This window comes from Micrasema longulum, unplaced genomic scaffold (genome assembly GCF_059751315.1).
Source record: "Micrasema longulum isolate JH-2025_06_02 unplaced genomic scaffold, ASM5975131v1 h1tg001038l, whole genome shotgun sequence".
Taxonomy (NCBI): Eukaryota; Metazoa; Arthropoda; class Insecta; order Trichoptera; family Brachycentridae; genus Micrasema; species Micrasema longulum.
This window is the reverse complement of record NW_028278226.1, coordinates 543,254-560,483: the sequence shown is the minus strand read 5'-3', so window position 1 is coordinate 560,483 and position 17,230 is coordinate 543,254. Positions and strand designations below refer to the sequence as shown.

The following is a 17,230-nucleotide window of genomic DNA, read 5'->3' as shown; positions in this document are numbered from 1 at the left end:
CTAAATTTAATATCTATTCTTAACTTCTTATTGGTAATATTTATCTTTTAGCTTACGAGAAGGCCTGTAATTGGATCTTAATATATAATTTAACCTACACTGTAATTAATAAACATTGTAATCTGTTGGCTTTCCAAAATAAAATAAAATAAAAATAAAAAAAATGTTGTATATTCGCTTTCATTTATTTTCGCTTTCATTCGCTTTCATTAAGCGATAAAACAACACCTTACTTATTTTGTTACAAAAAATGAAGGTTCAGTTCATTCTAATCTTAAATAAACCTTCGCTTATGTGTGCGTGGCAGGACGTTTTAAAAACAAATAGTTCTAGTGTGCTTACTAAAACAAACGAAATTATCTATGTTTAATTGGTTTACCGACAGGAATTTACATATAATATTCACAAAGGCTTGCTAAACATTGGAACGCACTTAACGTGCAATGAAATTATATTTGATTTTGTAAAAAAAAAAAACAATAATAGTTTTCGAGCGCAGCTAATAATATTAAGGATTGCAATGTCTAAAAAATAAGATATATATGATGGTATAAGTTATTTCTCTATACAAAAATACGAGTTTTTGCTCTCTGTATACCTAATATATTCGTTATATTTGTTAATGATGGTCCCAGTAGCCCTCCCTGCGGAATACCACTATTAAGCATTTCAAAGCTAGTAGACATATACTGACCTTCCCACTCTTGACGTTCTCTGCACAGCGCGCCCCGTAGTGGGGGGGCATGCCTAGTGCTAGGTCAAGCCAAGCTCGCACTGCGGGGGCCCGCCACCTCTCTAGCGGCAGGGAGGCAGCCTCGCGTAGGGCTGCCTCGGCGCTTACCGACCACTGCGCTCGGGGCTCGTACAGGGACTCTGAAAATAAGACATTCAGTTAAGTTAAAATTTAATTTAACCAACGAACACAATAAATCTTTTCACCGTGACTAGATCAAATAAACCTTTGAAATAATTGGCGTAAATTGCATGATAACGAAATTAATTTTTTGGTGACTTACATAAAAGGCGTCGGTAGAGTTATGTGACCTCAAAACTAGTGATGGTAATAATCTAAATTGATTTAGTGAAATTCATATTAAATTAGTGGACCCGACAGACGTTGTTCTGCTCGAACGTTGGCTTGCCTGCTATTAGCTTGGAAAAAAAACATTTAATTGATAAGTAGGTACTTGTTTATAATTGAATTCCTAAACTGAAAATTATGAATATATTCAAATATTGAATTAAAGTAAGTACCTAGGTACTTCTTTATGGTTGAATTCCAAAACATAAAATAATTGATTTTGAAATATAGAATTCTTTTTGGAAATGTCAAACTCGGTTCCTCTCACCAACAAGGGTGCACCTTATTCATGAATGCGATTTTCAAAAACGTATTGAATGTCAGTTAATATTATGTTAGTATTACCAAAAATTCAGTAAAAATAAATAATGCAAGGAAAGAATCTGATTGGGATCCGTAAAAAGCTAATGTGGTTTGCAAACATTCAAAAACAATATTTTTATAAAAACAATATCCTTTTTTTTGTATATGCATTCTCGTCGAATGCAACCCTGGAAGGCCACGTGCAGCGCAAAGATCTACATTTCACTAAAAACGGCATGTAAATCGGTTATGCCATTTAAGAGTTCAGTAACATCACACGTACAGAAGAATTATGTAGATACGAGTAATAAAGATACCATAATGAGTAATGGATTTTTGTAATTAGATTATACGAGTAAATAAACGGTTGTTGCTGTTGTTGAGTAATTGCATTTTGGCCATGAGGATAAATGACAATAGGTACCCAACGCCTTACATGTAATTTTCCAAACTCATAGTGAAAGGGGTAATGAAAACTTTCGAGTTAAATTCAATTAAAGTCGAGGTTTATTAAAATCAATATAAATAAAGATACTCTATTTTTGACACAAAATAATGTCTTATTTTCAACATCTAAAGGGGTTTTTAATAAGGGCGGGTTGATGTTAAAATGAAATAAAACAAGTCGTGTGTGAGGTATTAACAAAATTCTTTTTTCATTTGAAAGGCCCATATGTGCCATTAAGTGTGAAATATGGCATCGTTTAAATGCCCACCTCGGCTTCTTACGGTGACACGGATCCGAGTGGTCCAATTTTCAATGACTCTTCCGCGTAGATCCGGCTGAATTTGAGCGATGTTCTGTGTTTTGTTCACCTTTAGGGCATCGGTCGATTGTGGTTTATTTGCATAGACCTGTGACTTTAAGAAACTCCACAAGAAAAAGTCTAGCGGGTTCAAATCGCATGACCTTAGTGGCCAATTCAGATCACTCCTGCGAGAGATAACCTTACCCTCAAATCGTTCATGCGGAATGTCAATTGTGGCGTCCGCTGTGTGGCACATAGCACCGTTCTGCTGAAATCACATATCGTCTAGGTCCATATGGTTCAATTTGGATTATAAAAAATTGGTTATCATCGTTCTAAAGCGCTCGCCGTTGACGGTGACCGCGTCGCCAACGTCGTTTTCGAAAGAGTACGCCGCCGGCCCAAAATCCATACCAAACGGTAACTGTTTGAGGATACATTATCACCTGGTGAACCTTGCGTGAGTTGATGTCGTCCCATATATGGCTTTTATGCTTGTTAACACAGTCATTTATTCGAAAACGCGTCTCGTCGCTAAAAAATATTTTTCGGCAAAAATTGGGGTCGTCTTCCAAACAATTTAAAGCCCCGTCAGCGAACAAACAGCGTTGTCTATGGTCATGAACTTTAAGCTCCTAGGTTAGTTAGATTTTGTACAGGTGTAGGTCTAAGTCCCGACACAATGTTCGCCAAGTTGAAGTCTGCGAAAGGTTGAGTTCTTGTGCACAGCGAGGAATCGACTACCTCGGGTTCTGTTGTACACTTTTACGGACATCGGCGATGTTCTCGGCCTATCTTGCGTTCCTTAAACAAACGAGTGTTGGTTGATTGATTACCAAACCGGTCATCTCAAATTTGGCCACCAAACGTTGAAGAACTGACTGTGAAGGGCCACAGTTTGCACTAACGAACATTCATTTTAATAATAAAATTTTATCATTTAAACGTGCTGTTCAATTGTGTAACTTGCCACGGTGATTTAGCATAAGTAATTAAATAATAAAAAAAATATTTGACAGATGTCATCAAAACAAAATGGCCGCCACGGGCCGTCAAAATCCTTCCGCGCCAATTGAAAAACGCTTAAGAACCCAGTGACTTTATTAAAATATTTATTATTTTCTATTGGATAGTTTGCAAATTAAGATAATACATTAATTGTATCGAAGTTTCCTTTGTTTTTCCTATGTAAATTAAATGGCAATCATTACAATTCAATTGGTATATGCCAATTTATTATATTATTCAAAGACTTTTTCTTTATGTTTTTTTTAACAAAGTACCTATAATATTAGTTGTGTAGAAGGTCGGTTCTTTGCTTGATGGTAGGGTATTAGCCAATTGTTTAGATTGTCATTTTTAAAAACAATCCATCTCCATTATTTAGTGAAGATAGTTTTTTTTGCAAGTGATTAAAAAAAATAAAAAAATGAATAACCATAAAGTGAGTGTTTCAAATATATTTTTTTAATAAACATTTAATTACAACTGCTCGTGTTCAACATGAGAAGATTGTAAATGTGATAATCAACACTTGTTGGAAATTATAAACCACAAAACGGCGGGAAGAGTTATATCGTTGCAACATAAGTTCAAAACCAAAGTTCTTGAGGTGGCTTATCATTCAACAAAAGCCTTTGCACTTCTAAATTGAAACAAAGTTCACACGAAAATTTCAAATAAGCACATCAAAGGATAAAATGGAGTGCCCGTGATGAATCCACGTTTAACTTTGGACATGAATAGCATGGAATAAGTAACTAATACAATTATTAAGTAGGATACATACGTGTATTTATCTGGTAACAGAACATTTATACTAATAAGTAAACAATGATTGAAGATTATTCATTTAATAACTTGTATAATACTCATATCACTGTGAAATTAAAACAGTAAGGTATTTGTAATTATAAAGCTAATACTACCCACTTATGGTAAGCGCATTTACTTACCATGATCTTAGAGATCTAGGGTTCGATTCCCGACATGGTTGACCTGAAATATTGATTTCAACAGGTATTTTTACACTAAACTATCTCATAGTCCTTGGATTGACACCTGAAAGGTAAGAATAATCATCTTACCATTATGTAAATGATCAATATACGCTACGGTTGGCATACAAATGCAGTGCCCTATGCGCCATTAGGTGCGGGATGAGAACAATGATGATGACTTATAATGAAAATTACAGATCAACCAACAATCACATTATTACATGACCACCCAAAGGCAAAATTTCCAGGAAAGCCAAAAAAATAAATTAACATATCTCAAAACCATGTATTTTTCATCGAGTTGTTTTTCTTCTCACTCTTAAAGCAATGTTAATGTTTCATATATATTGGTGACTGGCCACTTTAAAGTGACCCTGGATAGTGGATATTTTTTATTCCTTTGCGTTTCTGGTTCCTCTTCCTGTCTCCTTTCAAACTCATCACCTGATCCCACATTTCTAATCCTTTAAAGTGTATAATATAATATTTTTAAGATTTATCTCCCCAGAAAGATATGCTTTTTGTGCCCACTACTAGACTGAAAAAAATCAATAATTATTTTGCCTCAAACTGCATACGATTCTACAACAAGGTACTTCTTGGTTTCAGATTCAGGCTTTGTTAACAATTTATTTTTAAGATTTTGGCAAGCACAGGCTGTTTGGAAAGAGCTACTATAGAGTCGAATAATGTTTGCAGGATGAACTCTTGTATTAGATTCGTGTTTATTGATTTTAGTTTGTTGATTTAAATTGTGTTGTTGATTAAAATTTATTCGTTTGATAAGTTTAATTTACTAATTGTTGAATTGTAATTTCAAGTTTTGTTTTTATTGACGTTTATAAGAGATTCAATGAATCCTATGTAAGAAAAAAAAACATAAAAAAGCAGTTCTTATTTTTAATTGATTGGATTTTTTTCATATGCGTTTTTATTTATAATTTTTTTTAGTACAAATTTTAGACCAATTATTTTATTAACCAGTCGGGTTTTTGGTAGGGCTGAAAGATATTGCTTTTGGTAATAAGTCCGCCAAAGTACTTATTATTTTTACATGAAAAAAAAAACGGTTTTTCTTTAAAAATGCTATTACATTTTTAAAGAAAATTAAGATTGTCATAAAAAAAAGAAACAAAATATAACACTTTTCGAAAGCAGCGGCGTTCAATTTTTTTTTAGTGATATTATTGTGTCATTCTGCCATGACGCAAGAAAATCGTGAAGATAAAATTGTGTAATTTTTCATGCATGTGAGTTATTTCATAAGTTTTATTTTATTTATTTAGAATACAAACAGCTTTACGGATTTAATGTTTATACATTAAGACTATATTTAAATATATATATAAATAGTAGAGCCTGCCATCCAATTACATCAATTCACTTAATTGTAATAAAATAAAGCGACGGTTAAAACTACATAAAAAATAAAATGATAAGTAATTAAAACAATAAAATTCATATTAATTCAATTAAAAGAACCAGGGACAAAACAAGGTGACAGTGGGAAGAAATACAAAGGAAAGTGACGAGAAATAATAGAGGATGAATGAAAAAAAGTCTAAAATTGCATTTGATTTGATATCGAGAAATAAAGAGCGAACAATGAAAAAACGTCTTTTCTCCGTTATTCACAATCAAGCTGGTTAGTTCTCTTTTGTACCTATTATATCGTCGTTGCGCCTGCAAAATCCGTCAAACGTTTTTTTTGCAAATTTCGGTTTTTTCCGCCCTGCCATGTAACAAGAAGAGACGGATCGGCCTATGAAACCCTTTTTTTGATTTTAAAGCTAGTTTAGAAAAATGCAAAATAAGCTATGTGTTTTCACTTGAAAAATGGCTTTCAAAATACACTATGAAGACTCCGTTCACATATCGCATTTTTAACTAAAGGGGAAAACTTACTATTGCGCCCGTTAATGGCACATAACGGAGTTTGCACCTACTATTCCCTCAGAACGCTCTTTTTGCCAGTCTTGTTGTGACTTGTGACTCGCAGCACATACAATAAAACATATTTAAGCTATTAAGAATAGTGTAATTAATTATTTTTTACTTTAACAGCCCGGTAAGTAATATAACAGTTTTTTTTTTCGTTCAACTATCTCATATTAAAGACATTACAATAACCTTTTAGAACTTTTAAAAATGTATTTTATAATGTTTACCTAAGAATACTTGTGTTTTTATAGTATTATGTGCATTTATACATGAATAAATAACTTTTGCAGATATATTATGTGGTAATAATAACTTTAACTTTTGGCTTAAACCATGGATAGGTGCATATAAAATTGCGGATTTTATTTTGTTATCATATAATTAGAAAATAATAATTGGCTGTTAGGTACAATATTTACCTTAAAAAACTGTGGAAGTTACGTTTATTGTTTGTAAATTTTGTTAAGCTATCGAATACAATTTTTCGTCTAGCTCAAACATTTTTTAAACATCAACTGAAATATTATGTACATACCAATCATTAAATGATTTTCAATAGTATTCTTAATTATTTTACATTTTCCTTGATTTTGTTTTAAATGATGTGCCTGATCATAAACTTATAAGTATTTTAATACTTTTTTGTATTTGGGGCATTTATAATTGACAATTATGTATCCATTCCATTAGTTTGAAGCTTATAAATGAACTAATAGTTTGTTGTTTTGGTTACAATAGGTAACATAGCTGTCTGCACCTAAATTTAGATCCTCTAGAGCTCAGCGATTAGTGAACACGGTTCTGAACGATCATCATCATGCTGAACTCCAAGAAAATCAAGCAAACAGCATTAGTCACACCACAACTGTTGATACACAACAATCACTTATTGATATACCAATCCCCCTTAGCATTAATACTACCAATTTTACTGATTTCCATGATGTCGAAAATATGAATCCGAACGTGTCACATAATTAACACAATAATTAAAAAGTTTGGAGAAAAACTCGGAGAATTCATCTCCGATTGTACTCTCGTCTATGAATAATAATGTCGATGGTCCAAAACTTATTCTCAACCCTGAAAAGGGACTGTTTAAAAGCTTCAAATTCAGATGAGAAAAGTAGTGCAGATAAACTGGGAACATGTAATTATAGGTTTATATTGAACCACGAAACGGAACAGTTTGAATGCGCTGATTCTAACTGCAACTCCGACGATGATCTGTTGACTAAATGAACCAAACACAGAGGATAAGCGAAAAGTGAATAAAATATTAAGAGTCCTGGGAGAAAAATTAAACGGTATTAAAACAGTTAGTGGGCATACAATTTTCGTCAAAAGAGCGCAAAGAAAAATAAGAGAAACATCGTGCAATTATCATGGTTTGAATATAATATCTAATAGATATTTTCTATGCGGGTTAGTTACTGAGCAAGCTCGCCAAAATGTGTTCAAATATTTCTGGAGCTTGTCAACCTTGAGAAGCTAAAAAAACCCATATTTTTGGGCTCGTGAATATCAGAAAAATAATCAAGAGGCGACAACAATCAAATGATATCAGTGCTTTGAAACCCCAAATTGGAGTCGGCTGCTTCTTACCCACGTTCAATGGTAAAGAAGTAAGAGTATGCGGAGATTTTTTGAACACTACTCTGGACATCACGAAAGATACATTTACCCAATGAATATCATCTAAACAGATAGATAACGGTCATTAGACTCAAACAGCCATAATACGAAATAGTCCCAGCACTTTTTAATCCGAGTCTGTGAAACAGTGGTTAGATCCAGACTAAAGATATAATACTGAAAGTTAGATCTTTCAATTGCCTAAAGTTTTGAGCCATTATTGCCACTCAACTAGTTCGAGAACATACATGGAGGATAAATTTAAATCGTAATCAGAAATGCATACAGTTTATACGTTCTGGTGTGCAGAGAAAGGCAAAACTCCCCTCCAAATCTTTTCGTGGTTTAAATATCAATATTTAAACCACGCAAAGATCAATGCGACATATTATGTGTATCCTACAAGAAAGAAGAATTAAGAAACGAAGGATATCAACTTCACTCAAGTAAGATAAATGAGGCAAGAGATGCAAATAAGCTGGCTATTGCATCTTGCACTGACCATCATTTAGTTGCAACAATGGATCTTTAGAGCACACAGCTTTGTCCAAAACGTTTAGTTTCTGCTCAATATATACCTTACATAATTTTACAATCTATGAAAATAATACGAAATATGTTTTTCCGTACGTTTGGCGTGAAGGTAATAGAGGTGTTACAGCGAATGAGTTTATTTATTGCATCATAGACTTTATAGAAGGAGAAATTCATAAGGGATTTATTTACAACAATCACTTATCGGACGGCTGCGCTCACCAAAACAAAAATAAAGTCATCTGCAGTGCTCTAGCAGACGCAGTGCGTTGCAACTTATTTTAGAAAAGGGGCACACGATGATTGAGGTAGATAGCGTCCATTCGACCTTAGAAAAACAGTGTACTCCTCTTCATATTACGTTGACCGCATAAATGCTAGACCATCCAAACCGTACATTATTAAGCATAAAGATTATAACTTTTCATGGCTTACGACACACTCTCCACTAATTACAGCACAATTCGATCAGGCAAAAAAGTTGGAGATCCTACTGTAACACAGATTAGAGGGTTGCTGTACAACTACGAGGAAATTATTGATAACTGAGCACTACTGCCCCAAAGAAGGAGGCAAGATTTATATGCAATACCGCTACCATTGTACACAGGGCCGAAAAAAATTGACAAGTCTATGTTTGAACAATTACAATCTTTAAAATTTTATAGGTATGCATCGAGACTATCTATCACTTCTTTAAAGATAATCTCAAATACTGATTTTTTTAAATTATGGGTACTATCTTTGTATTTCAAAGATCTCAACAGTTTTAAGAAAAATTATGATTTTACTAGTAGGAAGTCGTAATTATTGTTTATTAAAATACTGCATTGAGAGGTTAATTTATTTTATCAAAATGTTAACATCATTATTACGGTATTAATTATTACGAATGTATAAGAATAATGTTTGATTTGTAGTTTCTATTTTGTTTTTTACTTTCAACATGTTTATTTTTTTTTTTTGTGGCTGCTTTTTTTTTGGGTAATTAGTTACTTGAACATGTATAAAAACATGTATTAAACATTTTGTTTGATTATTTATCTATCTATCTTATTCTGCAAATGTTTATATCTCTTTTACTCTATAACAATTTAGTTAGGTATATCAACTTTTGGCTGGTAAAGATAAAGATTTGTTCAAAACAGACTATTGGCTTGGTTAAATATATCTTACGCATAAGTTCAAAATATAATTTAACAATAAAAAAACCAATCATTACCCATTTGTAAAACCCGCTATGTCGAAAATACGCGTTCATTAAAATCCGCTATGTGCTGCTTCTACTACAAAACGGATTTTAAGACTCAAATTAAACCAGCTATGTGCCTTTCAGCCACAAAAATATTGACTAAGGCTTCAATATTAAAATATCATTTTATAAAACATCATTATGTTAAATCCGACGTAAGGCTCTAATTTTTTGTTTATTTGCTTTTTAAGAAATACGAGACACCGTTGAGTAAATCAGTTTTTTCCTTCTCCTGAAAAGTTGTGTTTTTTTACATAGCGGATTTTGCAGGCGCAGCGACGATATGGAGTGTTGAATATTTTTAGACCATTAAATTTATTGTTAAATGTCTCACGTAAACGAGGGATGGTCGAATGTTTCCGACAATTAGTTTTAATGTTAGGAAAATGTCAGATACTCTAGTTGATCGGAAGGGAACACAATAAGCCAGTAAATTAATTTATTCCGTTTACTCAACTAAAAATAAAAATTTTAAAGTAATGATTCTATTTCATCAGACGTGCGACATGTGAGAGCCTGCTACAACCTATAATAATTATTGAATAAAAAAATACAAAAAAGCAACTTCAATGTGTCAAAAAAAAAAAAATTATTAATTATTTGTTCGATCACTCCTAACGGTTGGATCATTGCGCATTGGGGTAGTTCGTATTATGCCACTCTGGGTATCTTGTGGTACTGTTGCGCTTGTTTCTGGTTCCGCGAACCAATGTTCGTAGTTCCCAGTATCGCCGCTCTGTGCACAGATTAATCTCGCCGTGCATTCTGGCTGTTTATTTTGTACTAAAATATGCAGCGGACTCTGTGGGATACACAGTTAACAGAGAGCATATTAAATCTACATATAAAAATATGATTTTAACATAATGTAAAATAAAACAATGCATAAGTTTTGATTAACAGATAAGATTTACTTCAAACAAACCGTAATTCATTTATTCAATACTTATGAATTTACATATTACAATAGAAATTTAGAACATTTTAGAGAAGGGCATATAAAAGTCTAGGCATCCACAGAACTTATGACCAGTCATTGACTGGTTTAAGTGGCCACTTTACACACTGTGTAACATTTATCATTCTGCCTATACTTGAACATCTATGTTCATTCAATTCTTCCATGTCTTATTTTTCTTCGTCCATCTCCTTCTTCTACGACAAGTGTCGTTTCAAAAAAATATCTCCTTCTATCGAGAATTTTTTTGGGGGAAAAATTAATTAATTTTTCAACTAATATTTTCATAAAAAAATAATTCATATTAAAACATAATGGATTTTTTCAAAGGGAAGATACCATAACATGAGACTGCTGCGAGATATTGCATAGATTTTTATACTACTAAGCGAGTTGTCCAGATGCCCTTTGAAATATATGTATGTTTATGTGATAATTTGTAATTTTTGCTATTATTTAATTATGTACGTGCTTCCACTTTCCATTTTGTTGTATCCCAACTCAAGATAGGGCCTTTGGCCACATAGAGTTTAATAATAATAATAATGTTTGGATAATTTATGTGGCACCATTTTTGTGAAAATCACCTCAAGGGCGCCGTACAATAAATAAATATCCTAACACGTCTTGCAGCTACAGAGCGCATGGACGGTTGGGATTCTAGTTCCTCGTTTCCAATTATGATATATTACAATTATAATATATGTGAGCTAGATAACAGAACGTCTTGCAGCTACAGAGCGCATAGACAATAAGAAATCTAGCCCCTATTTACCTTTTTATTTTTTTATTTTTTATTTGACAATGAAGTTTAAAGTTTAAGTGATATTTTAAAAACGAAATAAAAAGCAAATTCATAAATTTAGAAGTAAGATAAAAACAAGTTTTGCAGCTACTGAGCGCATGGACGGTTGAAATTCTAGACCCCATTTACTAAATTTACATATTTGATAGTTGATAACATTTACATAATATGATAAAAATAATATGATAGCTAATATCACAAAAAGTCTTGCAGCTTCAAAACGCATCGACAAATGGAATTTTTACAACATAAGAATGATTTTAAAAAGTTAATAATAAAAAATAATAAAAGAAAAACACAATACTGATATTAACATATTAGAACAGAGATGAAAAACATTTAAGACAAGATAATATAAAAGTCTAGGCATATACAGGGCTTATGACCTGTCAATGACTGGTTTAAGTGGCCACTTTACACACTGTGTAACATTCACCATTCTGCCCATATTTGAACATCTATATTCCTTCAATTCTTTCATCTGTTTTGGATACGTTATTATTCTATTTTTTTGTTATATGTATGTATTTGTACATATGAATGAAAAAAAAACATGTTACGTCTCCAGAGACTAACGGATCGTCGTTATCTGTTTATTTTGTGCGGTTTCCGTAGCATTATTTTGAGTAAAAGATTCTTCTTTGAAATTGCTCCGACCTACAAAAAATTAATTGTGAAGCCCAAAACTGTGACAAGTATTTTAGGTGTCCGAGAACCTAATCAACCGAGACCCGAAAAGCCGATGTCTAGCATGTAACAGTCGACTGTTTTTTGCTAGTATCTAATAAAAGTAACACTAGTTAACGTGTGTTACGTAAGTAACATGTGACATCCACTCGAGTAAAGTAGATAAACATACGTGTTCGTATGGCAGGCTTGAAAGTGTTAGATATATGTAGGTCATGAGTTCACCCTTGCACTAGACACGATATTACGAAACAGTTTTTTTCTTCCCTATGCTGAACCACATCTGGTCACCAATCTGGAGTACGTTCACGTTTGAGTGATTTTAATGAGAAATTCAAGCCTCAACTGAATAGAGAAAAATACATTTATTCGACGGATTTCGATTTACATATTAGGTATTCAATTCAGACATTTATTAAAATCCAGTTATACAAAATACATTTCTTACATTTTTTAAAACATACATATTACTACAACAAAATTATGATGTGTCTTAAATATAATATAATGTATTAATGAAAAAATAAATAACAAAACAATTATTTTTTTAAAAACATATACCATCTTGTGAATAAAACACGAGATAAATATTTGAGTTGAATATGTCACTCGAATAGGCTACAAAAAGTCGCGAATTTTTTGCCGCATTTTTAGAAAGTTTTACATTTTTTAGTCCCTCAAGAAAAATTCAATTCTGTGTAATGTAACAAGAATTCTACTCTCGGGAGAAAATTCTAAGAAAGGAAATCAAAAAAATTGGTATAATTAGTGTCCTAACGAAGAGAGAAAACTCGAGAGAAAATTTATTGAAATGTTTGAACACAAACTTATTGCTGTTTATGAAAAAATAGTTAAAATGTGATTAAAATAAAATAAAATATTTTTTATTTTAGACTTCATATCAAATGATGGCTTTATACTACGAGTACTATACTATTAAGCGGAAAATTATTGTTAGCAAACTTCTAAGCATTAATAAATATATATAACAATCAGTTCACATTGGTGTTAGCTTTTAATGGCTTGTGTCCTATCAGCACGTTTGTTTTATAGTTTTGTGCAACTACTATGGTGAAGGTGTTAAGTATGATTTGAATGTTAGTGTAATTAGTGTTCTGATGAAGAAAGCGATACGTCTCGAAACCGGTAGACATAGAAAAGTCGGTTAGAATCTTTACAATATTATTTACCAAAATTTAGTAAAATTTAGTAAAAGGTTTAAAAAAATTTAATACTTGTGTCAAATATTGTTTTTTTTTGCACCGCAACAGGCCGGGACCCAATTGTAAGCCAGGCTCAGAAATAAATCACATACAATTTTTGTGTTCTCACGGCGAAACGAACACGGAACCTTCCGTGCGTGAGTCAAGCGTCTTAGCAATTACACCACGGAGGCCGCCCTCTTAAGTGGTTATATACAACTACATAACATTATATACGTACATAAAAAAATTGGTACTTTGCAATATGTCAGAAGTTACGCCCACAGAATACCTTGTTTGCTTATTTTGCGCCCTTGAACTGCGATGCGGACTAAAAAATCGAGCGAAATAAGCTTATAAAAGTTTGAAAACAACGAATTAAATATTGTATCAGTTTTTATAAATTAGCGTACCTTTTTAAATAGGATTCGGATTTCGTGATTGTTTTTCATGGAAAAGCCTAATTGAGGCATGTTATGAATACGTAATTAACCGACAAAAATTCGTGATGTGGACAGAATATATTTTATTACACCAGCAAACAAGCCCTTTAAACAGAGAAAGCATTTTCTGGGAAAATGGCGGCTGGAAAATTTCAACAAGAAATGAAACGGCTCGCGATGATTGGAAATTTAAATTTTATTGTTTGGAAATACTTGTCGATATTCTGTAGCTTCATGGTTATCTATTAAGATATAAGCCAAAAATAGTCACTAGGACTACGTGACCAAAACCTATATTATTAAGTTTAAAAAAATCTCTTTTGCTAACCCATCATATTGAAAGTACCCTAGCTATATAAAATATATAATAGACAAAAGGCCACCGATCTCCACAGCCCACTTGTGCAATTATTGTGTACGTCTTAAAAATAAATAAGAAAACTCCGAAGACAATTAAAACATCCCTGGTAAGGGGGTGCGCTTTTGTTTCGTTCTCGGTAGTCACCTTCAAAAATCGAAACACATGTTGAAATTTTTTAATATAGCGACATTCCAATGCAACAAAAAACGCTCTGATATTTTTAGAATTCAACTCATTTAAAACTTTAGATTGAAGCAACGTTAAAAATAATTTAGTTATTTATTTTTATTTGGGAAAAATAAATAAAATAAAATAATAAATAATATATTGTATACAGAAAAAATATGAATAAACGAAAATTGTGAAAACAGTCCATATCAGTTTTCCACGGTGGTGTGAGGTATTGATTAAGTACATTATCGGTATCAAAATAAAAGCAATTTAACAATTAAGAAATGTTAGGCACTCAGAAGTTGCAAATAAAATAAAAATACGTATATTTATAAACAGTAATAAAAATAAAGTAAATAGAAACAAGATAAATTTAAATTTAAAGAATAAGAAAAGAAAAAAGTTATTTAAAAATAATGTAAAAGGTACAAAATATAATAATGAACATACGAGTACACACAAAATTACTGAGATCGTATAACTAAACGGGTGTACTGTCCATAAGAAATCTTCTATATTTCATAAAGGAGAGATGAAAAATGTCTGCGTGACCGGAGAGAACAATATTATAATAATGACATGCTCCAAAGAAAAAGTCGTTTTTCCTTGAGTTAGTCCTAGGTACTGGCAAATTAAATGTAGTATGGAGTCTTGTTCTGTTGGGTACAATATATTCTAAAGAACTGGTAAGTAAAGGGCAGTCTACGACGTTGTTTACTAGTTTAAACAGGAATATTTGATCTGCAATCACTCTTCCATACTCCAGAGTTTGAATTGAATTTGGCGCACAGTGAAATTTATAAACTTCTTCTGTATCCTTTCTAGGTAAAACTTAAATTATTAAAATAAACGTAAGACAGCATCATCTTTATTTACCCATAATTTATTTATTATAGTTCACAAACAATAAACAATACATACGACATTGATATAATAATAACATTTTGTTATGTTTAGATATTGTTCATCAATTATATGTGAACACAGCGTTCGAGCTTAGTTCGAGTACAGTTCGCCCGAGCCGGAAGTTAGTTAGAATTTAATTTGAGGATCATAGTAGATACAAGGAAGTTGTGAAGGTTCTGTGGGCGGTTCGACCTCCTTAAAACGAAGATTACGTCAAGCAGGGAGGCGAGAAAACAAGCTGAAGGCATTGACCCCGCCCAGTGGGTGGAGGCGTCGGGGAAGGGAATAAATAGCCGCGACACTCGCAGACGGTTTCTTTCATCCCCGGCATCACCTTCATCTTCCGGCAGTCACTTCAAATTTCTGGTCAGAGAGATTCGATGCAAGTGAGGGTCGCGGGCGGGTGCCAAGCCACTCCCGTGGCCCAGGAACAAAACCCGCCACGCTGAACATCGGTATCTTTGGTAAAGAACGATGAGGCAACTTTAATCGTTACATTCAGAAGCGTCGCCTACGTCATGCCGACGCGCCCGACGTCACTATATATATAAATATATATATATATATATATATCCTAAAGTATGTTCAGCATTACAAGAATTTCCAAATAAACAAACCAGCCGCGTGATATCTGACGGAGAATTGCCTATTTCGCACATATTATCTTAACCTAAACGGCACGGTAAAATTACAGTAGATTGACATTTATTAGATTCGTTAGTACCTATTTAAATTTGATAATATTCATATTTTAGATTTTTTGTATAAAACTCCATAGTTAATGACTAATAAAAATATCAGTAAAAACGGCTCAGTTAATATATTATTTAAAAAATAACTATTAGCGTTCTTATAATTTACCCAAATATTTCAATTTTGATAACCATTTTCAACGAGTTGTAAATAACTCAATATTAGAAAACGGAAATCCAATTGGGGTAGAGTGGTGTTCGAACCTCGGACCTCTGATCTATGAGTCCGCAACACTAATTATTATTATAATATTAATATAATTGTATAAAAATCATTATAGTTAGCAAGTAAAAATCTCGGGTAATTTTTTTTGATTCGAATTCTAAATGCAGATGAATTTTTTTACTATTCATTTGATAACTTTTCTTATAAACGAAAGATTTCTTATCTTAATGTTTTTCTACGTATAACTTACCGCATTCATGTGCCTGCGTCTTAGCCCTGTGTCTTGACCTGGCGAATACTCTCGATATGGAGCCCCACGCGGAAGGTCCTCGGGGGCCCCTCGCCCCCTGCCCCGGCACCTGCCCAACGCCTCCCGGCCCTTGGAGGGCTGAGCATCCACTGCGCCCCCTCGTGCGTTGTGGAGGTTCGCGTTCGCCCAGACCACTCAGCTGTTCAACAGACCTGTGAATTATTTTTTTTTTTTTTATTTGAAAATTTATTTATAAACCCTTACGGATTATAACATTCATTTTACATAAAATAATACATACATTTTTCATTTATACTCTGTTGTTTAAAATAATATTTTTTACATCTTTTGTAAAGTTTGTCTGAGTCTTTTGTTTAGTTTTGTCTGGTAGTTTATTGTATAATTTCAGTCCCTGGTTCATTAGTCTTGATTGTCCTTGTCTTGTTTTAAAAAGTTGTATATGGTATTTGTCTGATATTCTCGTATTATGTCCATGTTGACTACAATTTTTTATTAGTTTAAGTTCTTCGTCTACAATTACATTAGTGGCTAATTTATGGATAAATTTTAATGATTCTAGTTGAAAGAGTTCAGTTATATTTAATTGCTTAGTTTGTTTAAAAAGTTCTCTAGTTGCAGTTAAATAGGGAAGGTCATATACTAACTTTAATATTTTATTTTGTTGTCTTTGTAGTCTGTTTATGTCATTTTGATATCCTGCTCCCCATAATAGTTGCGTATAACATATTTTAGTTTTTACATAGGCTTCATACATTAGAATTTTTTCCGTTTTTGGAACAAAGTTTTTGATTTTTAAAAAAAGACTCGATAATGTCGCCACTTTGCTAATTAAATTGTTGATATGAATTGTCCATGTTAATTGTCTGTCTATTGTTAGTCCTAAGTATTTAACATGTTCAATTTCAGTAAGTCGTTCATTATTTATGTAAGCATTTACTTTATGACATTTTTTTCTAGTTTCAAAATGGATAATATTGCATTTTTTTTCATTAAGTGTAAGTAAGTTTGTGTTT

At 32.6% G+C, this 17,230-nt stretch overlaps 1 protein-coding gene across 1 annotated transcript in view; it reads right to left on the bottom strand.

Moving 5' to 3' along the window:
- Liprin-gamma (liprin protein kazrin) overlaps positions 1–17,230 on the bottom strand; it is a 499,395-nt gene that overhangs the window by 65,733 nt on the left and 416,432 nt on the right. The window contains exons 9-10 of the mRNA XM_088232910.1: positions 16,197–16,408; positions 695–873 (exon numbers count right to left, since the gene is read on the bottom strand). Coding sequence (XP_088089036.1) covers positions 695–873; positions 16,197–16,408 — 391 coding nt within the window. The remainder of the gene's footprint in view (positions 1–694; positions 874–16,196; positions 16,409–17,230) is intronic.